The 26986-nt window shown below is 48.8% G+C and overlaps 11 protein-coding genes across 11 annotated transcripts; 6 read left to right on the forward strand and 5 right to left on the reverse strand.

Annotated features, from left to right (window-relative positions):
- Positions 1 to 113: 113 nt before the first annotated feature.
- N7537_009556 (asparaginase ahrA) lies at positions 114 to 1387 on the forward strand (the record flags this gene model as incomplete). Its single annotated transcript, XM_056900610.1, has 3 exons — positions 114 to 279; positions 346 to 1046; positions 1115 to 1387. The coding sequence occupies 3 exons, from the start codon at positions 114 to 116 to the stop codon at positions 1385 to 1387; spliced, it is 1140 nt and encodes a 379-aa protein (XP_056749278.1).
- A 407-nt stretch (positions 1388 to 1794) lies between these two features.
- On the reverse strand, positions 1795 to 3582 carry N7537_009557 (dihydrolipoyl dehydrogenase; the record flags this gene model as incomplete). Its single annotated transcript, XM_056900611.1, has 4 exons — positions 1795 to 2634; positions 2700 to 3182; positions 3272 to 3351; positions 3447 to 3582. 4 exons carry the CDS (start codon positions 3580 to 3582, stop codon positions 1795 to 1797), a joined length of 1539 nt encoding a protein of 512 aa, XP_056749279.1.
- A 1126-nt stretch (positions 3583 to 4708) lies between these two features.
- N7537_009558 (MFS transporter) lies at positions 4709 to 6318 on the reverse strand (the record flags this gene model as incomplete). The annotated part of the gene is made up of 2 exons (XM_056900612.1): positions 4709 to 5986; positions 6052 to 6318. The coding sequence occupies 2 exons, from the start codon at positions 6316 to 6318 to the stop codon at positions 4709 to 4711; spliced, it is 1545 nt and encodes a 514-aa protein (XP_056749280.1).
- Positions 6319 to 8286: 1968 nt separating this feature from the next.
- Positions 8287 to 9232, forward strand: N7537_009559 (glycoside hydrolase family 16 protein; the record flags this gene model as incomplete). Its single annotated transcript, XM_056900613.1, has 2 exons — positions 8287 to 9118; positions 9168 to 9232. 2 exons carry the CDS (start codon positions 8287 to 8289, stop codon positions 9230 to 9232), a joined length of 897 nt encoding a protein of 298 aa, XP_056749281.1.
- Positions 9233 to 12064: 2832 nt separating this feature from the next.
- N7537_009560 (uncharacterized protein) lies at positions 12065 to 14026 on the forward strand (the record flags this gene model as incomplete). Its single annotated transcript, XM_056900614.1, has 6 exons — positions 12065 to 12461; positions 12511 to 12664; positions 12714 to 13188; positions 13241 to 13476; positions 13530 to 13620; positions 13676 to 14026. 6 exons carry the CDS (start codon positions 12065 to 12067, stop codon positions 14024 to 14026), a joined length of 1704 nt encoding a protein of 567 aa, XP_056749282.1.
- A 569-nt stretch (positions 14027 to 14595) lies between these two features.
- Positions 14596 to 15090, forward strand: N7537_009561 (MGMT family protein; the record flags this gene model as incomplete). Its single annotated transcript, XM_056900615.1, has 1 exon — positions 14596 to 15090. The coding sequence occupies one exon, from the start codon at positions 14596 to 14598 to the stop codon at positions 15088 to 15090; it is 495 nt and encodes a 164-aa protein (XP_056749283.1).
- A 2017-nt stretch (positions 15091 to 17107) lies between these two features.
- N7537_009562 (uncharacterized protein) lies at positions 17108 to 17898 on the reverse strand (the record flags this gene model as incomplete). Its single annotated transcript, XM_056900616.1, has 3 exons — positions 17108 to 17351; positions 17409 to 17836; positions 17896 to 17898. The coding sequence occupies 3 exons, from the start codon at positions 17896 to 17898 to the stop codon at positions 17108 to 17110; spliced, it is 675 nt and encodes a 224-aa protein (XP_056749284.1).
- Positions 17899 to 19866: 1968 nt separating this feature from the next.
- Positions 19867 to 22007, reverse strand: N7537_009563 (CNOT2/3/5 family protein). Its single transcript, XM_056900617.1, has 3 exons — positions 21604 to 22007; positions 20046 to 21523; positions 19867 to 19969 (listed from the first exon to the last, which is right to left on the reverse strand). Exons 1-3 carry the CDS (start codon positions 21856 to 21858, stop codon positions 19909 to 19911), a joined length of 1794 nt encoding a protein of 597 aa, XP_056749285.1. The 5' UTR covers positions 21859 to 22007; the 3' UTR covers positions 19867 to 19908.
- A 378-nt stretch (positions 22008 to 22385) lies between these two features.
- On the forward strand, positions 22386 to 23213 carry N7537_009564 (D-aminoacyl-tRNA deacylase; the record flags this gene model as incomplete). The annotated part of the gene is made up of 5 exons (XM_056900618.1): positions 22386 to 22392; positions 22445 to 22623; positions 22678 to 22720; positions 22788 to 23014; positions 23082 to 23213. The coding sequence occupies 5 exons, from the start codon at positions 22386 to 22388 to the stop codon at positions 23211 to 23213; spliced, it is 588 nt and encodes a 195-aa protein (XP_056749286.1).
- Positions 23214 to 23482: 269 nt separating this feature from the next.
- Positions 23483 to 24859, forward strand: N7537_009565 (peptidylprolyl isomerase; the record flags this gene model as incomplete). Its single annotated transcript, XM_056900619.1, has 5 exons — positions 23483 to 23498; positions 23569 to 23633; positions 23705 to 23714; positions 23769 to 23855; positions 23919 to 24859. 5 exons carry the CDS (start codon positions 23483 to 23485, stop codon positions 24857 to 24859), a joined length of 1119 nt encoding a protein of 372 aa, XP_056749287.1.
- A 362-nt stretch (positions 24860 to 25221) lies between these two features.
- On the reverse strand, positions 25222 to 26687 carry N7537_009566 (acetamidase/formamidase family protein; the record flags this gene model as incomplete). Its single annotated transcript, XM_056900620.1, has 5 exons — positions 25222 to 25800; positions 25855 to 26131; positions 26182 to 26470; positions 26544 to 26562; positions 26613 to 26687. The coding sequence occupies 5 exons, from the start codon at positions 26685 to 26687 to the stop codon at positions 25222 to 25224; spliced, it is 1239 nt and encodes a 412-aa protein (XP_056749288.1).
- Positions 26688 to 26986: the final 299 nt, after the last annotated feature.

Below are 26986 nucleotides of genomic sequence, written 5' to 3' on the forward strand. Positions count from 1 at the left end.
CCGTCAGAATATATAAACCATGACCAATGCCGGCATCGTCTACATTTGTACTATATATATATCCATATTTCTATTTCTATTTCACTTGACTTGAGTGGAGAATCGCCATCAAAATGGGATTCACTCTTCAAACAATCGCTATTTCTGCTCTAGCTATTACAAGCTATGCCTCTCCTTTGATCTACCCCCGGGCAGCAAACACATCCTATACAAACTCCAACGGCTTGACATTCAATCATTTCAACGGTTCTCTTCCTAATGTGACTATCCTAGCCACTGGTAAGTATAAATAACTTATGACATGATAAATCTACGTAACAAAATATCCCCTAACCAAAAGAACAGGCGGCACCATCGCCGGCACAAGCGACGACAAAACCGCAACAGCAGGTTACAAATCTGGCGACTTAGGAATAAACACTATCCTCTCCAGGATACCAGACATCTTCAATGTCGCCAACATCGCCGCCGTCCAGGCACACAATGTCAACAGCGGCGACATCTCCTCATCCCTTCTCCTAAACCTCACCCACACACTCCAGACACAAGTCTGCGACGATCCAACCATGTCCGGAGCCGTGATCACCCACGGCACCGACACCCTCGAAGAGTCCGCCTTCTTCATCGACGCGACAGTAAATTGCGGCAAGCCTATCGTATTCGTCGGCTCGATGCGGCCTTCTACCGCTATCTCAGCGGATGGACCTATGAACCTCCTGCAGGGAGTAACCGTTGCCGCAGACAAGGACTCCAGGGACCGTGGAGCATTGGTTGTTCTGAACGACCGTATTGTCTCCGCTCTCTTTGCAACTAAGACAAGTGCGAATACTATGGATACCTTTAAGGCCTATGAGCAGGGAAGCCTAGGATTCATTGTGTCGAATAAACCGTACTTCTATTACCCGGCTGCACAGGCAAATGCTAAGCATGTGGTTGATGTTTCCAATGTGGATTCCGTGCCTCGTGTGGATATCCTGTATGCCTATGAGGATATGCAGGTCGATTCGATCTATAGTGCTGTGAAGAATGGTGCTAAGGGTATCGTGGTATGTTACTTACCCCAGTTTTATGAGATCCGAATATATCCAGCAGAGCAGTATTAATCATATAATAGATTGCTGGTGAGGGCGCCGGTGGTGTTTCCACGGATTTCGGTTCTGCTATCAATGACATTGTTACGAAGCACAATATCCCCATTGTGTTGTCACACCGTACTGTGAACGGCGAAGTCCCCACTGCTGATTTCACCGGGGAAAGCGCGAAGACCAAGATTGCCAGTGGAATATTCAATCCCCAGCAGTCGAGGATTTTGCTTGGGTTGTTGTTGGCTGAGAAGAAGGATCTTAAGGAGATCCGAGAGGTGTTCTTGAACGCTACTGTTGCGTGAAAGCCTTGCTGAGAAAGGCCAAGAAGGGAAAAGACGAAGGATATCTGTACACATAGATGCATACATTAATATATAGATGATTGAAGTATTTCCAACAATTCCCTACCAAATAAGAATCTGGATAATAAACGTGGACCGTAGTAAATTAAACATTTCCATGTCATTCTCGGCAATGAGGTTGAAACTGGACATAGGAAAATATTGGGCTAGTCGTAGGTACGTTAGGTTTTCGTACCTAAGAGGAATTTTACGACACTCGTTTACAACGGTTCTTTCAAGTTATGCAGCATGTGTATTTCACGAAAATAAAGGAAATGATTACATGAATGATGTATTTTGCTAGCCGAGCTAGTCTAGGTTAGCTAAAAGTGGTACATTGTGAGAGGATATATGAGATCTGAGGACGTTTAGAAGTGAATGGGCTTCGAGTAGGTGGCCATGGCAGCCTCCTTGAAGGCCTCGGAGAGGGTGGGGTGGGCGTGGCAAGTACGGGCAATGTCCTCGGAGGAAGCACCGTACTCAATGGCGAGAGTGGCCTCAGCAATCATCTCACCGGCACCGGGGCCGATGATGTGGACACCGAGAATGCGGTCGGTCTCAGCATCGGCGATGAACTTAACAACACCATCGGTGTCGAGGTTGGTCTTGGCGCGGGAGTTGGCGCTGAAGGGGAAGGTACCGACACGGTACTTAACACCGGAGGCCTTGATCTCAGCCTCGTTCTGGCCAACCCAAGCGACCTCGGGGTGGGTGTACATAACACTGGGGATGGCGGCGTAGTTGACATGGCCGTAACCAGTCTTGATGTATTCGATGGCGGCAACGGCCTCCTCCTCGGCCTTGTGGGCCAGCATGGGACCAAACGTGCAGTCACCGACGACACGGACGTGGGGGAGCTTGGTGCGGTACTCCTGGTCGATGACCAGGCGACCACGGTCGTCCTTCTCGATTCCGACCTGCTCCAAGTTCAGGCCCTCGGTGTAGGGGCGACGGCCAATAGCGACCAAGACGACATCGGAGTCCAGAACCTCCTCCTTGCCACCCTTGGCGGCCTCAATGTTAAGGGCGACGGTAGCACCGCTGGCATCACCGGAGACAACCTTGGTGCTGGTCTTGAACTTAATACCCTGCTTACCCAGGATCTTCTGGGCCTGCTTGGCGATCTCGGCGTCCATACCGGGGCCACCGATCTGGCCGAGGAACTCAACAACAGTGACCTCAGCGCCGAGACGGGACCAGACGGAAGCCTAACATCACGATAAAAAGTTAGCACGATCCAACATTCAAAACTCATTCCGTGGTCAATACATACCATCTCAAGACCGATGATACCACCACCGATGACGGTCATCTTCTTGGGGACCTCAGTGAGAGCAAGAGCACCAGTGCTTGTGATGATGCGCTTCTCGTCGATCTCCAAGCCGGGGAAGCCGGTGGCTTCAGAGCCGGTGGCGATGATGATGTTCTTAGCGCGCAGGGTCTGTTCACCACCGTCGTTGAGGGCGACCTTAATGGTGTTGGCGTCAACGAAAGAACCAGCACCCTTGAGGTAGTCGACGCCGTTCTTCTTGAGTAGGAACTCAACACCCTTGGTGAGACCTTCAACAGATGTGTCCTTGGCCTTCATCATCTGGGTAAGGTTGAGCTTGACATCGCCGACCTCGATACCGCGCTTCTTGGTATCGTGAAGAATCTGGTGGTAAAGATGGGAGTTGTTGAGGAGAGACTTAGAAGGGATACAGCCGACGTTCAAGCAGGTACCGCCGAGGGTTCCGCGCTTCTCGATACACGCGGTCTGCCAGGGTGTTCAGTTAGTACGCGGATTGCAACGGCAAGACCAGCCGAATCAAAAGCCGGAAATATTGCCCAAGTAGTAGTTCATACCTTGAGACCCTCTTGACCGGCCTTAATAGCGGCAACGTAACCGGCGACACCACCACCGATGATGACCAGGTCGTGATCACCTATTGCCCGGAAAAGCGGAAATCAGCAATCGCATCCGGGAAGCAAATTGAGCACCTCTAGGAACTCTGTGATAGTGATGTAAGCATCGACTTACCTGCTTCAGATGCGAAACCACGTTTTGAGTGGCCAATGAAGATCATGGGAGTAGCAAAAATGTTGGGAACAGCCTTCGGGCCGGCATGACGGAGGGCAGACCGGGGCGTAGCCCGGGGCAAAACGGCGCGGAACATAACGAAAGAAGGAACAGAAAGACTATTTGTCTTTAGATATAAATGCAATCCTCGATGCGAGCGGATTGAAGTTGTTGGGAGTGCGCAAATAGGGTGGGTGGATTCGAGTACGGGAAATGACTGAGCTTTTGCGGTATTGCTTGGCTTCACCGCCTACGACGGACTGCAGCCGTAAAGCTGGCCCATATTGGTCAGGCGGTGAACACGGGCCGGTGGCTTACCGGGGGATTTCGGGAGCCAATTCCGATGATTCTGCAGGCAGAATATTTGACATGGGAAGAAAATATTTTGATTGAATACATTACGTGGCCAGGAGAGAAAGAAACATTTAATAGCACCTGCATTTGTTGCCAAATTTCCATTGTATGACAATCCCCAAGGTATTGGTAGTTTGGCCCGGGGTTCCTTGCACCATTTACCTCCTCTTCCCGGCCAGGAGAGGATTACTCCGGGGATCGCAATTTGCTAAGCCACTTTCTAAAGGCTGGAGGACCTAGCGATGATTCCCCAGAGATTCTTTTGCCTACCCGCGGGCCATCTTCATCGGCAAGGATTCTCGGCGGTCTCCGCCGCGGTTATAAGCGGGCACTAGACATGCACCTGGACAAATACAGTGGATTATGCCTAAAGCAGCCCACAACTCTCCGCACGGGTTGATCTTTATATGAGCATCCACCATTTAAGAGTGGTGGGTCGCGTGTGAACCAGGAATCAGGATATCAAAATGATAGTTGATTATTCTTCTGTTTGGCCTTCTTATTCAACCGTCTCTTGATTTTTCTGGAATTTTTTTCTATATCCTTGCCGTTTACACCATCCATCCCTGCGCAAAGTGCTGGAAAAGGAATGATCCATCCCAGAGGATAATTATCCTAAACGCGTATGAACTTCCGACTAGACGGTGTCAGTACATGGCAGTCAGGAGCCCTGAAAGGAGGTATTTGGACTGATTCAAAGCTAGATGGTATATATGAAGAAGACCTCCCGATGAAAGCGAAGTTCAGGCAATGTTCATTTGTAAGTAAGCGAGGAATTCAGAAAAGAAACTCAAAGCCATTTCCCAGGCGTATGCCTCTAGACCGAATCTGTGAGTTCATGAGCTCGTGCAATACAGATCAACGCAAATTCAGTCCTGTCCACAAGACGATTTCTCCTCCTTTCGATCTCTCTTCTGTCGCCACTTGATCCCATTACACGCCACTAACCACAAACAAGGCGAAACAGCAATGGAGATCAACGCAAGCGTGGTGTACGCCCAGCCATCGCCCATGGCAGAGGTCATAGGCCTGATCGCTGCCGACGCCGCGGCACCAAGTTCACACCGGAATAAATTGTTTGCTGCAGTCGCGGCCGCCGACTTTCCTGGCCAAAGATCAACCATCAAGGCATTTAAAACCTGTGAGGTTCCAATAATCGACCATCCGGTGATGAACAGAAGAATGATAGGAGCAGCAAGGTTGACCTTGTGACCCAACACCCAGCCGTAGGTCAGCATCGACAAATTACTAATGTAGTAAAGCGGGAGTGCGACTTCCAGTCTCGCCCGCTCAATATTGAAGTTGTGGATGTCCGCACGCATATTCTTGACAACAGTGAGACCGGCACGTTTTGCATGACGGCGGTAGTTCCAGTCAACCAGTCGGCCAGTCGTGAAAGCTGACAGCACCCCTCCTCCACCGATAGGGAGGTACATCAACGAAGCATGAAGGTCGTTGAAGTGATAGATTTTATGGAAGGAGGTCGACGCACCAGTCATGACAGCATAGAAACCAGCAAATAGCAACCCTGCAGTGAGCAGGATAATCGACGTCTCAATATCCAGGACGACCTTGATAGTCGGGACCGGTGATGGGAACCCGAAAGAGTAGTTCTTTCGTACCTCAGCTTCCTTGTCCGGGTCGGGCACGAGACCTTTCTGTTTGCGCGTGCGATGTCGAATAATATCTGCCACAGAGTTACTCAGAGGAGGTGGTGGGATGGACCCGTCCCCGACGACTTTGCGACAGGTCTCCGGTAGGAATAGACCGAGGATGAGGAAGAACACGCCACCGAAGATGAGTAGAAACCAAAAGATCCAGTGCCAATTGGTGTACTGACTGAACAGTCCGCCGATGATTGGTGACAAGGAGGGACCTAACATGCTCCCGACTGAAGCGAAGGCGATGTATGAGCCTCGTTCCGCGGACGTGATCATGTCTCCGACCAACCCGTTTGCCAGTGCCACAGTTCCACTGCTACCTGCACTCTGAAGACACCTGAGAGCCAGGAGGGCAGCATAACTGTTTTGGAGACCTAGTCCGAGATTGGCTGCAAGGTAAATTGTGAAGCAAATGAGGTAAGCGGGACGGCGGCCTGCGGTGTCCGAGAAGCCTGCGATCAGCATCGGTGCCACTCCCTGCATAATCTAGAAATAAGAGGCTTTGTCAGTCGCACATTTATTTGATAAGATTGTTGTTTTAGTTCACTTACCAGGTAGGTAGTGACCGTCAAGTTCACCTGGGAGACGGAGATATGCAGGGAACTCGCGATGGTGGTCAGAGCGGGCAGATAGATGCTCGAAGACAAGGGTGAGAAGAAACTAGCCAAGGATCCCATTGCAACAATAGCCCGCTTCTGGCCTACTGTGAACTGGGAATAGCCTTCCATGCGCGTATCTCCATGCCGGGTTGGCGGGTCTTCGGGTGCTTTGGTATCAACCTCGTTGCCACGCTCTTGCGCCATGTTACCTTTTTCCATTGGATCCTCGAAGTCGGGGATTTAACTGACCATGTGGTAAAATCGTGGAAGATGCGTTTTATGAAATATCCCCGATGGTTTTGTTACTTACCCGGTTCAGGGAAGTTAACCAATTAGAGTTGGTTGACAATCCCGGGACCGGCATCGACCTGAACTCAGGGAACTTATTGAACTCAGCCTTATATGCTTTTCTCTTGCCACTTTTCTTGTTCGTAGATACTAGGAAATATTTACCTGTGATCAAGTCTTCCTTTCTGCACTTTTGGGCCTTGAATGTTATATACACATGTTTTGTCGACTACAACATGTACTCTGATATAGACTGGAGACTCCAGTGTTCGAAGCACATGCACATCAATCGGAATACTATCTTGAAGGTAACACCCATTATTGTGACTATGACCAAGCGCACTTCATATATAGGTCAGCATGCGCTTTCGGGACATCAACTTGGAATAGACTCACCCCGGGCATTAGAAGTTGAATTGTCGTCACTCATGACCAAGATATTCAAGATTTTAGAAACCTGACACCTTGGCAAATCCAGATTGGTGGACACAACGTGATTCCGGGGCTGCGGAGTTGGCTTGCCCCCCGAACTTTCTGTTTCTCAGAAAGGAAGTGTGCAACACAAGGACATGTGTTTGTGTGCAAGGATAGACGAATATCGGAAGCAATCGAAACACACCGGGCATACGGATGCATAAACAGCTGAAGTATGGAGATTTCTGCTTATCCAGCATTTTATTGCGTGTCTTAGGAGCCCAATTAGTACGTTAAGGTCTGGCCTTAAAAGCCGCAATTGCTGGATATATTTTTGTCCTCTTTGATGCTCGTCAGGGCCAGAGTCTTCAGATGTGGCTCCCCTTTGCATCCTACGTAAAAACCTTTTTTTTTTTTTTTTTTTTTTGAATTTGCACGGTTGCCCCATCACAACGTCTCTTTGCGCCCTTCTTCCAGTTCTTCCTACGCCGCCAATCCCTCCAATCAAGGCAAATATCCCCTATCCTATCAGCTCAGCGTAGAGTACTGCTCGTTTTCCTTTCCATTTTGGTGCTCATTCCTTTGCCGTTTTTTAATCGTGTAAAACCAAGCATGCCACTAACGGCTGCCATGTGGTCGTCCAGGTCCCAGTTTGATCAACTTAGATCTATGCCGATCTCTACACTAGTAATAAAACGGTATCTTACCAATTTCATACAATATATTGAATAGATTACTGATGATAACAGCCAGAAATAACAGTTATAATACCAATGTAGCAATCTTGAAACGGCTCTAGAGCATCCTTACTCACTCTTCTACTGATTGGTATTACAACCACTGGTAATGAATTGTAGAATTTCGTAGCAAATGCTATACTCTGTAGCGCTACGGAGCAGATAATATAAATTAACTGCACTACAAAACGCTAGTGAAGTTTACTTAGATTATCATAGTTCCAATTAACAGGGATCTAACATGGGCGTAGGTGATGGTGTGACGAAAATAGGCACAGCCTATGAAAGATACCTTTTGCCCGCAATAATATGTCAGCACATGGAATATGACAGCGCTAGTGCTTCGGCTCTAAGTCCTGTCCCCTAGTTGGATGGTTTGGAATAGAGCTTCTATTTTCCATCTTCAGCTCCGGCATTATTGATCTGCAAATACCAACCTACCCAATGCTGTTGCAATCCGACCCTTGTCTCCGAAAAGGTACCCATCTGTTAATCTATTCCCCACCGAAGTTCGTAGCAGGACGTACGAGTACGGCACTCCTGCAAGCCGTTGTCGGCTAAACACCATTTAGAAGCAAATTCATGAGAAGTTGCAATTGGAGTCCTCCCGATCGGCTGTAACGTTGTATCTTGTGTCTGTTGATCATCCTCCTAAGCATAGCTTTATATTTTCCAGTCTGTTGCATTTCCAAACTAGTTGAAAACACCCAATCCTATCGTTTCGCAATTCTTCCTTATCACCGCAGATATGATTTTCTCAGCAACAGCTATCGGCATTGGAGCCCTTATCTCGGCGGTTCCAGTGTGTGCTACCTTATACTCCCAGACCAAAGTATACGATAGCACCAACTTCTTCGACGGGTTTAATTTCACCAGTGATCCGGATCCCTCTGGAGGTTTTGCCAAGTATGTAGACGCCGAAACTGCCCAGAGCTCTGGGATGGCCAAGATTAGCAATGGCGCAGTCTACCTTGGTGCCAACTATGTGGATAAGACTACCAATGCCCGCCCGTCAACCCGGGTCAGGTCCAAGGACGTCTTCACCACCGGCCTCTTCGTTGTTGACATTTCTCACATGCCTGTTGGCACTGGAAGAGGTGGCTCCTGCGGCATCTGGCCTGCGTACTGGACCTCTGGCCCTGACTGGCCCAACTCAGGCGAGATCGACATCATCGAGGGCGTCAACGGACAGAAATCCAACTCTGTCACCCTGCATACGGCAAAAGGGTGCAACATGGATGTCTCCGGGTCTGAGTCGACAGCAAACCAGACTTCTGCTGACTGTGAAGACTCCGACGCGGGTTGCTCTCAGGCCACCACATCGTCCAACAACTATGGTGCTGCCTTCAACGCTAACGGAGGCGGTGTGTATGTCACGGAATGGGCAAGCCTTTCTATCAATGTGTGGTTCTTTCCTCGTGGCACCGCTGCGGCTAATGCGGTGGTTAATGCCGGCGCTGCGGACCTGGATGTGGCGAAGTTCGGCGCACGCTTGGCTCACTTTGAGGGCAATTCCTGCAATATTGCCGAAAGATTCAAAATCAACTACACTATCTTCAATACAAACTTCTGTGGAGGGTGTAAGTACCATTCAAACTGTAGTGAGGACACATTCGCTAACTTTCACAGGGGCTTCAAGGGAATTTTTAAATGACAAGACCTGCGCCAGCCTGGCCGACACCTGCAACGATTAGGTCGCAAATAACCCAGCCGCCTTCAATGAGGCTTACTGGCTGATAAACTCAGTCAAGATCTACGCCCGAAACAACTAACCTTTGAAACCTGAGGCTGGAAGTGGATATGAATTATGGGCTGCACGCGCAACACTTTCTCATGTCGTTAGCGAGAGTTGCATGTACATACCTAGGTCTACGGACCTACACTGAGCATATCGTGCTTAGACAGATTAATTACATGGGGAAATTTCTGATACATTTTCCCCGCATTTTCGCGCTAATTTTCGTAAACACAGCTAGTACAAGGTAATTAAGTAGACCAATCTATACAAGTGGACCCTGCCCTGAGCACAAAGGCACGCTAATCCTGATTCGGATATATCTCTTCAATTTGTTGGACCCACTCCCCAGCTACTGAACCAATTATATCTCCATATTTTAGACCCCTTGGTCTCATGGGAACAGGTTTAAGAACCATCGTCCCGTTGTTTTTATAATTTACGAGATCATGGCAGAGTACATTAGAATAATCTAACGTTAGACTAATACATCCCAGGCATGCAATCTTTGCTTTCCCGGCACTGCATTCCCACAATACCAGCCTACCTACCCCTCCCTATATGGTGGCGTGTTATTGGCCAAGGGTGCGGCACAACCTAAGTTAAATGTGATATCGCTTTGCCTTATTGAAAGTCGTGTATGCATTCTAACATTCTCTGTAAATTACAAGAAAATTCGATCAAACGCAAGGAACCCTCGCTTGAAAGCATGCTATACGATCGCTCATTCATTTACATACTGACACGTGTGAGTATAACAGCTATCAGAATGAGCTGGTCAAAGAAGATGATTTTTATTTAAGCATTGATATCTATATCCACCATGGATGAATGACTAGCGATATATTGTATTGATTACGAACTTCAGATCGAGCCTCTTCCGGGGCGGCTGTTACTGCTTGGCACAGGCTGACACAGTTTCTTAGTAAATGGCATTGTGATCATCTCAAGCGGTCTTAGTGGCAATAAGGGAGTATATTTTGCCGAAAGGTTGCAGAGGGTATAATCCCGCTACAGCTACAACTCTGACTTAAATTAATTTGCCAAGCTCGTTCATGCATGAACGATGCAACCGAGGACAGTGTTTGACTCTCCCTAGCCGAGCCCACGATACCTATCATCTACGTCACACGACATAGATACTTCTTGATTTCGTCTTGAGATAGTACGCAATTTTATTTTAACAATGACCATCAACATGCTATTTTTAATCATATAAAAAAAACTATATATATATATATATATTCCTTATACGGGTCCACTTTGCGATAGTACTATATATAACGGCACTTTGAAGCAGAAATAATGGATACGATGACGTTACATCCGATCGGAAGCATCTCTAACTCTATAGTACTCCATAAAAGCCGCATCCAGATGCCGTTCGTCCGACATGGAGTGCGTGGGGGCGGGTATGTCCGTTCTGCAAGAAGCCCCATACAAAGTAAGTCTCTTAGTCTAGCAGGGAAATAAACGATGTATAACATAGTATTAGCGCCTCTTTGGAGAAACGACGAATAAATAAATTGAGAGAATTGGCAGCGTTATCGTAGAATCAAGGAACAAGACCTAGTCGTGCATCACCTGCTTCTTACTGAGAACCGTTAAAACAGGCTGATGGATACAGCCTGCGGTAGGGCTAGCCTATAAACTACGGGCGAGAATGAGACTGATGTTGTAGATGATACAGCTTTGATGGGATTTCGGGTGTATTTGGCTGTTGGGTTATGTGACCTTACTACGTTCTCAGGTGGTTTGTGGAAGGCTTTCAGAAAAGAGGAACTCGACACGATCATGGAGAGGATAACGAAAAGTGAGGCATAACTCGGCTTTTATGTATGTCAACTAATTCAACTCCACCGACAGAAAATGCCCGCTTCATTAGGTCTCGTCTTGACAGTAGAAATGGAGGTCATGGCCGTACCTGGGGCTGATGGATCCATCTCTGAGGTAGCAACCAATCACATGGCAGCATGTCACGAGACCAAACCCGGACTGAGAAATACCCCGAGCGCAGAAAAGCGCCCTGCCAAGAACATCTCCCCCGGGCCACTCGACCCACTCGAGGGAAAATGCGGAGGTCATAGGAAGCCATGCCACCGGATAATTCACCAATTTCACCACGGAGTATGTCGCGCCCATCGGGTCGCAGGTTACTTTCCGCACAGCAATTTGCTTTTTGCCCCGATTCCAACCCGAATATATTGCAAGCCTCCCGGGATGTGTAGAACAAAAAAGGTCTTTCCTTCGGATTGCCGAGGTCAGTAAACGGGTAAAAGCCCCCAGATCTCGCCCCGCCATGACATTCCTACAACACACGGTAGGTACTCGCCGAGCCCGGTTTCCAGCCCTGATCCCCGGATTTTCTCATTCTGGTGGGTAGGGCATGCTGTATCGACGCTGGTGACTGGTTTGCTATCTCATGTTCCCCATGTTCCACCGGAATATGACCGAATCCGAACTGTCACTCCTTGCTGTTCATGGCTGCTTTTCGGTCGATCTCCGGGGGGAAGTTGCTGTGCATCATCCATCGCCCATTGGTAATTCGGAGTTGTGCCGTGTGTGACCAGGGTCTGGGCGCTGCATGTAGAAGCTTTAAAAAGCTCAGTTGCCGTGATGTAGAAGTAATCTTGGATCTTCTATTTTTCTGTCGCTGTACGTTTATTCTACCCCGCAGGCTAGGGTCTGGTTGTCTTTCTTACTCCTTTCTTACTCTTTTGGTCTATAGAACCAACTTTAATGCGACAAGCCTCCAAGAATACTCGATTCGTCCCTCTTAATCGCGTTTAGAATGAGTGACAAAATTCCCTCGTGGAATGTCGTCCACAAGCTGGAGAAGCGACAGCTTCTCATCGGAATTAACTGCGTTGCTGGATTATCTATTTTGTTCTTCGGATACGACCAAGGAATGATGGCCGGTGTAAACAACGCAAAGGATTATATTGATCTTATGGGATTCGGTTATACTGAGGTGGTGGACGGAGAGGTGACCCCGGTGGTCACAAATTCCCTACTGCAAGGTGGGATTGTGTCGGTCTACTATCTGGGAACCCTTTTCGGCGCATTGCTTGGTGGCTGGCTTGGAGACCGCACGGGAAGAATCAAGACAATTGCAGCGGGTGCTCTATGGGCTATTCTAGGCGCCGCTCTGCAATGTTCTGCACAAAACCACAATTGGATGATCTGCGGTAAGGAGGCATATGCTCAATATATGTAGGCTTGGACTAACATTTGCAGCCCGTTTCGTTAATGGTATTGGAACTGGAATTTTGAACGCTATCGTCCCTGTCTGGGCTACCGAGACAGCTGAACATACTTCGCGCGGACAATTCATTGCTATTGAATTCACGCTGAACATTTTTGGTGTTGTGTTGGCTTATTGGCTGGAGTTGTATGTAAATCGATGCGATCTCCGCGATATCATTCCTAACGTTCGACAGTGGCTTGTCTTTCATCGACAACGGGGAGTCAGCCTTCCGCTGGAGATTCCCTATTGCATTCCAGATCGTCTTCCTCATAGCTCTCTTTGCGGCTGTCTGGTTTTTCCCAGAGTCACCTCGATGGCTCGTCAAGGTCGGCCGGGAGGAAGAGGCCCGCTACATTCTACAGCGTCTACGTGGATCTAGCGGAGAGGGCCTCCTCCGAGCGGAAGCCGAGTTTCAGGATATTTTGAGTATTGCAGAGCTAGAGCGGACAGTGAATCATGGTGACTCATATCTGTCTATGCTAGTTGGCTACAAATCCGGTGATCTTCATATCGGCCGTCGTGTACAGTTGGTCATTTGGCTACAGATCATGCAGGAATGGGTTGGTATCGCAGGAGTTACTGTGTATGCACCGACCATCTTTGGCATTGCTGGGTTTGATTCGATGAAGAGCCAGTGGATTAGCGGATTGAACAACATTTTCTACATGGTATGTTTTGGCATTATAGAAGAGAGCAATTTGCGCTAATATGTATGTTTAGTTTGCCACGCTAGTCTGCGTCTTCACTCTCGACCGCATCGGCCGTCGGTGGACTTTGTATTGGGGAGCAGTTGTCCAGGGTATTGCTATGTTCCTTGCGGGTGGATTCTCCCGTCTCGCTATCGACAACAAGGCAGCCGGTGACATGGGGCAGGCATCTTCGTACGGTGCGGCCGCAGCCTCGATGATTTTCATCTTTACCTCTGCATTCGGAGCTTCGTGGCTCACAGTCCCTTGGTACGGAACTCGCATCCGATCGTTTTATTTAATGCTAACTTCTGATCTCTTAGGGTTTACCCGGCTGAAATCTTCCCCCTGGCCGTTCGTGCACGTGGAAATGCCTTTGGCGTTGTCGGATGGAGTATTGGCAATGGATGGCTGGTGAGTGAACTCCCTTTAATAAATACAAGAACATATACTGACTGAACATTGAAAGACTCTACTGTGCCCCGTCATGTTCAACGCCATTGGCGAAAAGACGTTGTACGTCTTCGCCGCCAGTAATGTCATCTCCATCCCCATGGTGTGGGCTCTATATCCAGAAAGCAATCAGCGCACCCTAGAGGATATGGATCTCCTATTCGCGGCTAAGACCCCCTGGACCTGGGATGCAGAGAAGACCTTTGCGCGCCTCAAGGCGGAGAACCCAGGCATGGTCCAGTCTCTCGGTGCCAAGGGCAATGTATTGGACCCGGAGACTGGCAAGCCTCTTTCTGCTGCTGCAGTTGTTGCGGCTTCCAAGGCTGGTGATAATGCTGTAAGAGCGGAGCATGTAGATCACGCTTAGATTTGAGGTGGCAGGGCTTGATGATGCGCTATGTTTGGGATATATGACGCTTTGATGAATACCCAATTAATAAATGGATACATGGTCGGAAAAATTTAGTATCTTATCAATTGACAAATTAAGAATATATCTTCAGAACGTCATGAAAGAAAATGAACTAAATGTGATCATGAAATGCCATTCACAGAAGCCGCTCTGATTGGCCACTTTGGGAACAACCACCATCAACTCAACCCTGCAGTTTGAGCTTCATAGCTTTTTTTTCCTTCGCCATTTTTCTCTCTTCAAATATTCACATTCAAACAAAGGGTTTATCACATCTCTAATCTTCAACTTCTACTCCATACTCACGTGGTAGGTACTCCATTACCCCAATACCGACAAACGCGTCTCGTGTTGCATCGTTCCCGGCTAATTACAAATTAGTGAGCCTCGGAATATCAACCTCTCCACGAGCCCCAGGCAATTCCAAGCTTTCAAAAAGGGCCTCGAAAACAAATATTCAAAGAGGTTAAATCACATAAAAAGATATCCCAAAAACCTTAGCCCTGTAAGAGGGTCTAGAAATCATGTCACTCTCGACAGTCCAACCCACAGCTCCGCAGACCCCAACACCAACCCCAGACCATCAAGACCCCAAACCCCAGAAAACCCTCCAACCCGCACTACCCACTGCGCAAACAAAAAAATATCTCCACCGCATATCCCTACACCCTACGCTAACCCCGTACCGCCGGCGTGTGTACCGCACGCTCCTTTCCGTCCCGCCAGGTCGGTGGACTACGTACTCGGCGATGGCGACGTACCTAGGTTCCAGCGCGCGGGCGGTCGGCAATGCGATGCGCAGTAATCCATTTGCGCCGGAGGTGCCATGTCATCGGGTACTTGCCGCAGATGGGTCGTTGGGTGGGTATAAGGGGGAGTGGAAGGTTGATGCGCATAAGGGTGGGGGTGGGTTTTGTGAGGAGAAGAGGTTGAGGCTTGAGGAGGAGGGTGTTGTTTTTTTGGACGGGAAAGTTAGGGGGGTTTGTTTCAAGGAGTTCGTGGATTTGGGGGCTAAGTGAGTTTCTTTTTTGTTGATTAGAGGGCGTGTTAGGGATAACAAGGAGGTTTGTGTTCTTAAATTGTGTTTGATATTTGAGATTCTTCCTGTACTTATATCCGGAAGTTTGATTCATGGAGTTATCGATCTGGATTTCCTATCTAGGTAGCCCGGCTATATAGTGTGCTTCGATATTGAATGTTGTGCCTGGTATCTCTGCAGCTTTCCTTTGAGTCTTTACCTTTCTCAACCGTGGGCCCCACCCAGAGGGATCAGGTTACGATGGCTTGGGAGCTTCCAAGTCTCAACCGAATATGCAATATAGAGCGCACAGGCTGGTTTGACCTACGTATAATCACAGTAACCAAGCCTCAAAACGAAATCCTTCTGGCTACATGCCACACTAAAGCTATCCTGGCCATCCAACAGTAACCCAAATAACATCCGCGGTATAATCTACCACACCCACACAGAGAAACCAGGCTGATTAACCCCCCCTACCCTCACAACAAAAACAATAGCCTGCAAGCTAACACACACCTGCGAAAACGAGCCAGCTTCTAGCCCAATCCCCATGATCTCAACTCAGCTCTGTCTAACTATAGTATACTTCTTCTACAACATAACACTTTCAGCAACCGCTGGTACCTAGACGGCATCTCAGTGGAAGGAAAACGGGCGCCGCCCACGCTCCGCGATTTCAGCACAGCATGCATAACCACAACCAATGATAACTCCATCGCACAAACCCCAAGAAAATACCTGGGTGCTTGTCATCATCGAAACGACAATTGATACAGCACACCTGATTCACCCACATGGATATGACTTCCGCGTCCTCGCGCAGGGATACTGATCTTGAAACAGATCTACGTCTACGTCCACATCTGTATCCCGGGACCAGGATACCGAGTGAATACTTGATCTCACTCCCGGCGCACTCCCAGAATGTCCCGCTCGGATAATCCCGGGGCGTGGCTAATGCATTGTCGTACTGGGTGGCATCTTAACCAGGGGTTTACGTTACAGTTGAACAGGGGCAGGATACGGAGAGACCTTTGGGAAGGGGGTAATGTTAATATTGATTTTTATGGGGTTGGGGCTTGAAGAGTGTTTGAGAATGCTCTTGAGGTGAATTGTTGGGATTATAATCGGAATAATGTGGTTTTGAAGGATGGGGCTGGGATTTAGATCCGTTTCGGATGTGCATTAATGAACTTAATGATCCCTTGGTCGCTTGGTACCTGCATGTACAGAGTACTATGTAGGAATTATTTTTGGGAGTGGAATTAATTACCTGCACATGGACTGTTACTGGACTTGGATGTTCAAAGGAGAAAAACATTAAATTTTGGGGGCCAAAGTGAGGGCCAACCTTTTGGGGGGGGGGGGGGGGTTAGGACATTTGTTGTACAAAAGGACAAAGAAAGGACAAAGAAAAGGCTTGAAAAGTCGGATTTTTCATCAGAGTTTTTCTTTGTTTTTGATATTCTTGTTTCTTTGGATTCTATGAGGCATATTTGGGCATTATTTAGGGGGAAACGAACAGGTACTCAACATTGCAGTTAGTACAGAACACGGTGATATTTGACGCAACACCTACTCAGTCCGGTTAGTTCGTGTGACTACTGCAGAACGCGTACTTGAGAAGAGAATTCACTTGGCCAGAGCTCAATTGGAACACGAAAGGGGAAAATCACAGATAGCGAAAAAAAAAAAAATCGTCTAAGCCAATTGAGGAAAATGGTATTATCGTAATCGTTGCAATTCATTGAAACATTCCACTAATAACCCATCTAAGCCCGATCTAGAATCTAGGACACATAAGAAGTAATGAGCGATGAGCTCGAAAACTGAAACAAACTAATGCGAAGAACCAATCCGCGTCTTCTATACAACATACAGGATCGACCCATAACGGGCGATCTATCGATGAAACATTCAAATGTAAAAATAGAAATAGAACATCAGAAAAAGGAGAAAAACAGTCGTAGTATCGTAAAAATGTCCGGAAAAGTGTCGGAAAAAGATCATTACAATCATGACATCTGCTTCGCGGAGCGCTTGCAGGATCCGCGTTTGGGCACGTCCAGGTGGTGGTATGAGCGCAGGTGCTCGACGAGGTGATCCTGGCGCGGGAAGCCATTGCTACCCTTTCGTGAGCAGTGCTCAACAGGGCAGTTGCGGAAGACGGGGTAGTGGACGCTGGACTGATGACGTTTCAAGTCTGCGAAGCGGGTGAAGGACTTTCCGCAATGGTCGCAACCGAAGGGCTTAACCGGCCTGAGGAGATATATTAGTGAGTTGATTCAATTACGACGGCGGAGTTAGCTAGCTTACTTGGATATTTGCGGCGCTGGCGAATCGGCGCTGGATTCATATTCGCTGATGGGGTAGCTTGGTAGAGCGATGTCTTCGGAGGGGAAGTTGAAGCTGCTGCTGTAGCTACCGCTGTAGCTGCTGCCACAGCTGCTGGGTGCGCTCTGGGGCATGGAAGGTCGGTCGAAGACTGGGTTCTGGTAGGTGTAGGGCGAGCTGGTTATGCCATAGAGCTCTGGAGTGACCTCTTGCATAGGGAAGGGACTGGTTGCGTCGACGTCGCAGAGGGTGTCGTAGACAGGCTGACCGCCGTAGAAGAAGAAGTCCATGCTTCCTGGTGAGGAGGAGTAGGAGGAAGAGTATGAGTCTGTGTAGCTGAATGGGGACTGCATGTCGATTGGGGCGGATGAGAGTGAGCGTTGGTGTGGTAGGGGAATCGGGATTGCGGTCTTATAGAGAGAGAGAGGGTTAGTCTAGAATGCGCCCATTGCAAGCTAAAGTCACTTACCATTGTGCGAGAGCAGGTTTAACTAATTATGGAAATCTTAAAATTGATTTGGGCCAGGTATTTAAGATTCAAGTGCAAAATAATTCCCTTAAGCAAAGGAGACATGAGCCCTTTTATGTGCCCAACGTGAAACTCCATCATATGGAGCATGACCGGGGGCTCGAGTAGGGTATTGGTCGACACGGGACAGCAACAACAGGACTAAACTGTGAATGGCTGTGAAAGGGACAGTAAATGGCACTAAACAGTTTTCTAGAAAACTACTCGAAGCAGACTGGACAACACCACTCAGCCTCCCCGCCTCCTCGCATGCGGGAATTTGTTTTGTATGATCTTTGCTGACGCCGAATATTCCACGGTCCTTCTAGCGTGCCCCTCTCATAGTCCTCATTTCACATCCCGGATAGTTTCGACGTTGATGATTGGAGGATGATCAGGTGTTGTCGAGGTGAGTTAAGAGGTTGCTGATAAGCAGCGGTCAAACATTTGGGTGCCCAGTGACTTCCCCTCACGAAGCTCCTCTTATGATTGGACGTTGACGATTCTGTGTGTCTTCTAGTGTCTTTCTAGCGTCCTGCCAAGAGCTCGTGTCTGACGGTCATGACCCGGGTCTTTTTGTTCGTCATAGGGGTAACATGTGTACATTTGCACATTCGTACATTTGTATATTTGCCGTTTGAAAGGTCTGGAATTTCTCCAGGGTCGAAGCTTTCATAAGACCGAGTTCAAGGACGTCCAGATCAAGGTCAAAGTCCAGATCAAGAATGAGTTCCAGTCCGAGTTCGAATCCGAGTTCACGATGCACATCATTCCGGGAATTTCCCACCCAAAAACCCACCCATTGACGTATATATTAATATATCCCACGGCACAATCGTGCCGGTTATATTCTCAGAAATGATCCACGATCTAGCCTTGCGCTCCCGAACATGTCCATCTCTATGGAGAACCTGGCCAAGGCCGATTCCCCCAATTCTCAAACCCCTCCAATCCCGTATCGCAGATCGACCGATGATGTCGCGGTCGCGCACAGCCCCTGACGACGTAGTGACTAGCGACTAGCGTTCACTAATCCCCGGGCTTCTAGAAAGAAAAATCCCGCACTCGAAAGTGCTAGCGTCTGCCAAGAGGCTGAAAGAGCGAGTGGGATGCAGGTGTAACCCGTAATGCTTGCTGGCGAGTTAGCGTTCTCTGACGTCGCACGTCGTTGGTTGTACAGAAGTGAAGCGATTCGTCATATGCCGGTGCTTTTTTTACCTTTTTTCCTCCCTTCTTTTTATTTATTCATTCGGGGATATTTGGGATCGTTTCCGGTCCTGGGCAACCTTGGTGGTTATGAGGTGAAGTGCAGCCGTGCCGCCCCCGTGTCCCTTTCCCTGGTTTCCTGCTTTTTATTATTATTATTTTCATATTTCCCCGTATTTTCTTGCATCTCTCCTGCATTGTCCCAATAGAGACGAGGGTAGACCTGCAGAGCTACGTGTACACGAGCAAATACCAACCACGCCGGACCCAGGGCCCGGGTTGGTGTCTGTACCTATAGTATGTACTACATTGGGTACTTCTGGCTGTACTTCATCCCAAGGCCAAGCCCAGGTACCTGCAAGGCGGACTGGGGCATAAGCATACAATGAAATTTACTTGGGCTGCTTGGCTGCTTAGCCACTTGGCTACCTCGTATTATGTATATAGCCAACAATATGCTTGACTTCAGGATTCATTGTATGGTTCGAACAGTTGATAACCTTGAAAATAACACGAAACTCCCGTATCACCCAGGCCCATTCATTGCACTCATTGATGCCAGTCCTGCGAAAACAGTAAAAGAAGATAAAACAGCCCACCGTGACCCCACAGATATCAAAGTTCCCGCCATAGCCTCAAACACCCAGTCTATCGAATCATAGCGTCGAGCCACAGACATTGTGAACAAAGTCCGGGGTGAAAAATTTAATCATCTGCACTTGGAGACCCGGGTGGGTTGCTCACGGGGAGAAAAAGAAGAAAGGCGCCTCATAACTCATCCTCGAGGTATTTGTACACAAACTTGAAATCTGCCTTGCGCCGATTCATCCTGTTGATACCATTCGTAAGTGGGGGAGCTCGTAAAGTTGGTACGGGAACGGAATCAATCGGAAGCTTTAACTGACCATGTGCTTTCGTAGTCGAAGAAGCGATAGGTGCCTTGTTCGAACTCCTCAGTGATGTTCTTGGGCTCTTCGTGACGCTGGAACCAGGTTTGATACTGCTTATGGAAGCGCCAACTCTGGTTTCGGAGCGCCTTGGCAGCGAGGTACTGCTGGTACGTCCCTTGACGGTAGTAGAAAAGGTAGAAGAGAGTATCCGTGTCAATTCTCCCCGTATCGTACAAGCGAGGGTCATCAAATATTGAGAGAGGTTCCTGGGGATAGTAGAGAGCAGTGCTGTAGGGGTTCTGCGGCTTGTAGTGACGTGGCTTTTCAGCATCGCCGGCCTCTGGACATGTCGTCAATGAGGTAGCGAGAAGGCGTTGAACAGACGGCGATGGATTGGCCGACGCACGCGACTTGGTTACCTCAAATGATTGGAGAAGGTCCTGGAGACCAGGGGGCAGGTGATATACCGATTCATCAGTTTCAGTTCCTTCTGTCTCGAGTTTGCCATTCGTTGATGTCTCCACTTTTTCGGGCGCTGGCGATGAGAGACTTGCATTTGTAGGGATCTTCGGTCGCACGGGCCTGGCAAGCTCTTCTGTAACAGCTGCTACAGTAGGTGGAATTATTGACTTGGAAACAGGCTGTGCTGACGCCACACTAGGCGAAGCAGTAGAAGACTTGGACATAGGCAATGCCACGGACAAAGCCGGGCTGAACCCTGGTGGAGGGGGAAGAGGAAGAATGCCAACACCACTTTTGTCACTTGCTGCAGCAGCGGCAGCAGCGGAGGCATACTTGAGGGTTTCACCAGGAGGGCGGGTCGGAAGGGGAGCGGGCTTCATGCCCGGAGTGGCATTCGATGAAGCAGATGGGTGGAGGGTAGCAAGAACAGGCAGCGGGGATTTCATCTGTGTTGATGGTCTTCGGGCTGCTGGCGCTTCTTGCTTGACCTTTGGTTTCGGTTCTGGCTCTTCGTCTTGGATTGATTGGGCATCTTGTGATGATACACGATCACCTTCGCCGCCCATGCCGAATTGTGCCTCGATCTCTTCGCCGATATTTAGATCATCGTAGAGGGTCTCATCCTCGCCGGAGTAATCAAGACTACCTCCTTCTTCGACATAATATTTGATACTTTCCTTGAGATCTTGTACCGCACCAACGTCCAAGTTGCCGTTCTGTAATGAACGATTGAGGAATTCCAACTTGTTCACATGCCATTTATGTCGTTCCGTAACGTGGGAGATGTCGGCCATTCGATCCGCCTTCTTCGTGTCCTTCTTGCCTTTCTTCATTTGCGCATGAAGTGTTTCCTCCTCTGCCTCTAGGGCCTCGATCTTCAGCTGAAGCTCGTCAACCATATTAGAGAGAAACTCGCAACACTCCACTCTCTCCTTTTCCTTTGGGTCAAGTCGCGAAGCTGCCGATAGACCTTCCTTCGAATAGGCTTTCGTCTTCATTTCTTTTTCGACAGCTTTGAATTGTTCCATACACTACCGACTGTGTTAGCTTGCCGGCCCTTGGGGGAAGCATTGACCCTATGGAGGGACCAAGTTAGGAAACCCAAACGCACCACTTCAATTGCCTTCCGCTGCTCTATGAGAGGAGCTTTATCCTTGACTTCATTTCCGGCGGCCCATGATTTGATTTGATCACGGAACCTTTGCAGCTTCTTGATCTCGCGCTTAAGGTGGTCTTCGAGCTTGTCCCGTTGCGTGGGATTTGTAGCCTGTCGGATCTTCTCGTAAATGCCTTCGAACGTCTGTATCCCCTCAGAGACCTTCTTGAAGGTTTTCTCAATTTCCTGTTGCGTTTTTCGGGCTGCCATTGTGAACCCGTTGGTGGACTGTGCCGTCCACTGGCGTGGGGATTAATGCGGTCGGAACGGTGAGGTGATGCGCTTTCGACCAAAATGGTCACAAGGACACAATCGACGGAGTTTATGAAGGAGGGATTGTGGGTAAAAGAGTTTGTTTGCCAGCAAGAGGGATAGAGACTCGGAAGTCTATGGAATGCCTCTCCGCGTTTGAGTGGAAAGCTTCGTGGATGCTCTAATAGGTAGGCGGTCACGGGCGGAGGCAAACGTGAGGGCGGCGCGAGGGGGATCGTGGGCCTTGCACACACAAGTCACACGTCGCATTTGGATTTCTCAGTGCAAAAGTACACAATTGCCGTCGAAGAATAAACTCGCACTGACAAACCGGGTTAAACGAGCTCATTTGAGCAACAGCAGGCAACATTTTGTGCCAGCGCTATCACGGGCCTTATCTTGTCTACATCGCGGGTACCCAAGCTTCACCCAGCCGTTTCTTATTTTGACGAGAAGCGAGAATCAAACATCTATAGGTCACCAAAATGAAACGTTAGGAACTATGAACCCGTGTTATATACCAAAATCAACTAATATCGTTCAGTCGTTATCCAAAGAGTTAAATCGGCATCTGTGACAGTCGATTCGGAGTTGGTTTCCTCTATTGGCAAGGGCCTTCTTGTATTTGCTGGCATTGGCAAAGAAGATACCGAGAAGGATGCTGAGAACCTCGTGAACAAGGTCTTGAAGGCTAAGTTCTGGCCCGATGAGAATGGACAACAAGTAAGTCAAATATGGCTATCATTTGTGAGAGACCAGCAACTGACATTATCACAGTGGAAAAAGAATGTTAAAGATATTGAGGGGGAAGTACTATGTGGTATGCTTCTTCGTCTTACTATCTACCTAGAACACTGCTAAACAATACTAATCGTTTTCTGATCTAGTCTCCCAATTCACCCTCTATGGAAAAATGAAGAAAGGCAACAAACCCGATTTTCACGATGCAGCTGGTCCCGAACCTGCACGCAAACTCTATGACTTCTTCTATGATAAGATGCGGGAAGGCTATACTCCAGACCGGGTCAAGAATGGTGTCTTCCAAGCCATGATGGAGGTCGAACTGAATAACGACGGGCCGGTGGGTGTAGACTACTGCAGCGAGGACGCGGCGGTATATTTTGACTTCCTAGCTCCTTTCCTCGCAGCCATTGAATCTATACTGACTGATCCCATTCTAGGTCACAATCGAAATCAACACCAATCTCCCCAAAAAGGAATCCAAGGATCAGAAAAATGGAGACAACGAGTCCAATGAGCAGGAAATTAAGGGATCTTTTGAATTCCAGATTCCTCCTGAATTGCTGCAGTGAAAAAAAGGGAGAAACAAAAAAGATGAATAAAGATAAGAGTAATGCTTTGTGCCTAAATAGCTGTTAGCAGATACCCCAATACAACTTTTATACAAATATTGTGGTCCGAGCATAGTCGGGGTGCCCGCAATGGAAGCTTCCTGAACCGCAAGCGCCGGACTCCCCCACAACGCTGACTTCTCTCTCCTCCACCTCTCTCCCATATCAACTTTGTTCCTCTCCTCTATTCTCCTCCACTTTTGAAATTTCTCTCCCTCAACTCCACAGTCATGGCGACAGCTCAGCGTACGTTCAGTGCGGGGTTCATCTACCCGCGGAATGGAAGGATTGAGTCCAGTTGCTAACAAGCTTGCAGGCTCCCGTGTCTTCTTTGACATTAAAATCGGTGACGGCGAGCCTAGCCGGGTTGCATTTGAGCTGGTAAGTTACCCGCATCCTCTACATGCCGAGTCTGGATTGCATCTAACATCTGGGCGTCTCACGTCACACAGTTCAACGATGGTACGACATGATTTTCTCCCTTGACAATTTGAACACGGCTAACAACAGCAACAGTTGTCCCCAAGACCGCGGACAACTTCCGAGCTTTGTGTACCGGCGAGAAGGGCATTGGCACCCAGGGCAAGGAATTGACCTACAAAGGCACGTCTGCAATACCCCGCTCCTACGGCGTTGACGCCCACTAACCGCAGTGTCCCGATTCAGGCTCAATTTTCCACCGTGTGATCAAGCAATTCATGATTCAGGGTGGTGACTTCACTGCGTTCAACGGTACCGGCGGCGAGTCGATTTACGGCGAAAAGTTCCCCGATGAGAACTTCGACCTCAAGCATGACCGTCCCTTCCTGCTCTCCATGGCCAACTCCGGGCCTGGCACCAACGGCAGTCAATTCTTCGTTACCACCGTCCCCACTCCCCACCTCGATGGCAAGCACGTCGTGTTCGGTGAGGTCATCAACGGCAAGAGTGTGATTCGCAAGATCGAGAACATGAAGACTCAGTCCGACAAGCCCTTCCAGGACGTGACTATCGTGGATTGCGGCGAGCTTTCCGGAGAGGATTACGAGAACGCGACCAAGCGCCAGCAGGATGCGACAGGCGACCCATACGAGGACTTCACCGAGGACCACCAGGGCGAGGCCCTTACTGCGCCTCTCTGCTTCAAGATCGCTTCCGACCTCAAGGGGTTCGGCAACGCTGCTTTCAAGAGTGGTGATCTCAACCTGGGTCTCGACAAGTACCAGAAGGGCCTGCGCTATTTGAACGAGTTCCCTGAACCCGAGGAAAATGACCCCAAGGAGCTGGGCGAGCAGATGAAGGCACTCCGATTCACCCTGCACTCCAACTCTTCCTTGCTCGGCAACAAGCTCCAGAAGTTCCGCCAGGCTCAGAACTGGGCCACATATGCACTTCAAGTCGCCGATTCAGCCAAGGTTAAGGATGCTGATAAGGCCAAGGCCTACTACCGCCGTGCTGTTGCCCACGAGGGTCTGAAGGAGGAGGATGCCGCGCTGAAGGATCTGCAGGAGGCGGAGAAGCTGGCTCCTGGTGATGCTGCTATCACCAACGAGATCGCCAAGGTCAAGAAGACCGTCAAGGACCGGGAGGCCAAGGACAAGGCCGCTGCCAAGAAGTTCTTCTCTTAAACGGTCTGAAACTGATTCATTCTCATTTCCCTTTTGTTCCCATCACGATTCACGACGTGGTCTGCTCGTTCAACAACGACCCATGATGTATGATATCACATCATTCAGGCAATGTGCCTTGTTCTTTGTGCAAAGTCCATACCGTAACCTATATGGTAGACTCCTGTGACATAGCATGTCATGCTTAAAGTGCAAGATTTACTCAAATAATCGGTGATAACATTGCCTTCAAAAAGTACCAAATTATATATTTCAAGTATGACCTACTATTGACCACAAAGATCCCGTATAAAGAGATGGATTGAAATATCCACAAACCAAACTTCAGAATGTTCAACTTGCCCCTTCCATTCCCCAGCGTCCTACTTTGTCACGAAAGCGCAAGCTCCCATCTCCTTTTTGACCACATCCGCCTCAGGCCGAATATCGAAATCAAAGATATCCATCGGCAACGAAAGCGTGGTACAAGCATTTGGAATATCCACAATGCCGGCAATATGCCCCTGCACCGGCGCGCAACTGAGCAGCAAATATATCTGGTAATCACTATAGCCATAGCGCCGGAGGTACTCAATAACTCGGAGACAGGTCTGTCTATAGGCGACTGTCGCATCCAGGAAATGTTGCTTACCATTCTCATCTACAGAGAATCCCTCAAACGTCAAGTATCGCCCAGGGCCAAACTGCGGCTCTACGGGGCCGGCATGGAAGATTGGTGACTTCATGGCTAGCTTTGCCATGCCGTCCTTGATAACTGTGAACTTCAATGTGATTACACCGGCCATTTCAATGGCTCCGCAGAATGAGATCTCGCCGTCGCCTTGCGAGAAGTGCAGGTCTCCGACGGAGAATTTGGCGCCGGGGACGTGGACGGGGAGGTAGATTTTCGATCCGCGGGAGAGGTTCTTGATATCGCAATTACCTCCGTGTTCGGGGCGGCCCTAGTAGATCTATGAGCATATGGTTCAGTTCTGTTGTGTATAGTAATATCTCACTGGGATAGTTCGAGCACCCTCATTGGCGATCTTGCTCTTCTCGTCATCAGTAGCACTGCCAGCATGTGCATTCTGGGGATTGGGTGGCTGAGCGACAATTCGATCGGCAACAGTATTGGTTGCAATAAGCTCTCCCTCTCGTCGATTCCATTCAGCCAGCACTTCGGCTGATGGAGCGCACCCCAGGATTCCAGGGTGGATTAGTCCTGCAAACCGAACATGCGGGATGTGTCGAGATGAGCAGAAGATTCCTTCGAAGTCCCAAATCGCCTTAGCTCTGTGATACTGTTAGCACCAATGTATGTCATGATATTAGTATTAACATACGCTTCGGGATACAGTTGATCGAGGAAACCTCCTCCATTCTCTTTGTGGAAGACCCCGGTGAATCCCCACGGTTGGTCTTCAAATGGCTGGACATCCTGAATCTCGACGAGCAAGACATCACCAGGCTCTGCAGTTTCAATATCAAATGGACCGGATAGGTAATGGATTTGCGTCAGGTCTACGTTCTTGACATCGTCGGCCGAGTCATTGTTTCCGATCTGGCCTCCGGTCCAATCGAGACATTCGATCTTGACAACTTCATTGTTGGCGATTTTCCCATAGGCCGGTACTGGAGAGTTCGGGGGGGTTTTATTAGAGTAATGTGTCTTCAATGAGGCTGCTATAACCAAGACTTGACATACCGTCTGGATGCCATCTGTTCTATCGGGGACTTAGCAATGTTTCACGACTCGAAGAACGTAAGCACATACATGTAAGCCAGGCTGTTCCCACGCAGGCTTGTCAAGGTCGACCTTTAGAGCAGTACGAATTCCCTTGATACCCATATTTGCACTTGTGGTAGGACTTTGTTAGTCGGTTAATGCGATTGAGGCAGTAGTTATAGACTGACGAGAGTATAAACCTCGGGCCCAGGATGAGCTGGGAGCCCCAAATATACCGAGATATTCTGAACTAGAACCCCTCATGATAAGGGTCTTACCCCGCAGATGCCCGGTCCATTTACATGCGGCCATGAATAACAGTTACGTGAAGCGTTGGAGATCTGGCTTATCATCGCTTTATCCCGCATATCAACGGTCTGATAAGCTAGCGCCCTATGGACCCCGACGGGAATACCAAGCCT

This window comes from Penicillium hordei (genome assembly GCF_028827395.1).
Source record: "Penicillium hordei strain IBT 12815 chromosome Unknown utg000005l_segment0_segment0, whole genome shotgun sequence".
In the NCBI taxonomy this organism is placed as follows: Eukaryota; Fungi; Ascomycota; class Eurotiomycetes; order Eurotiales; family Aspergillaceae; genus Penicillium; species Penicillium hordei.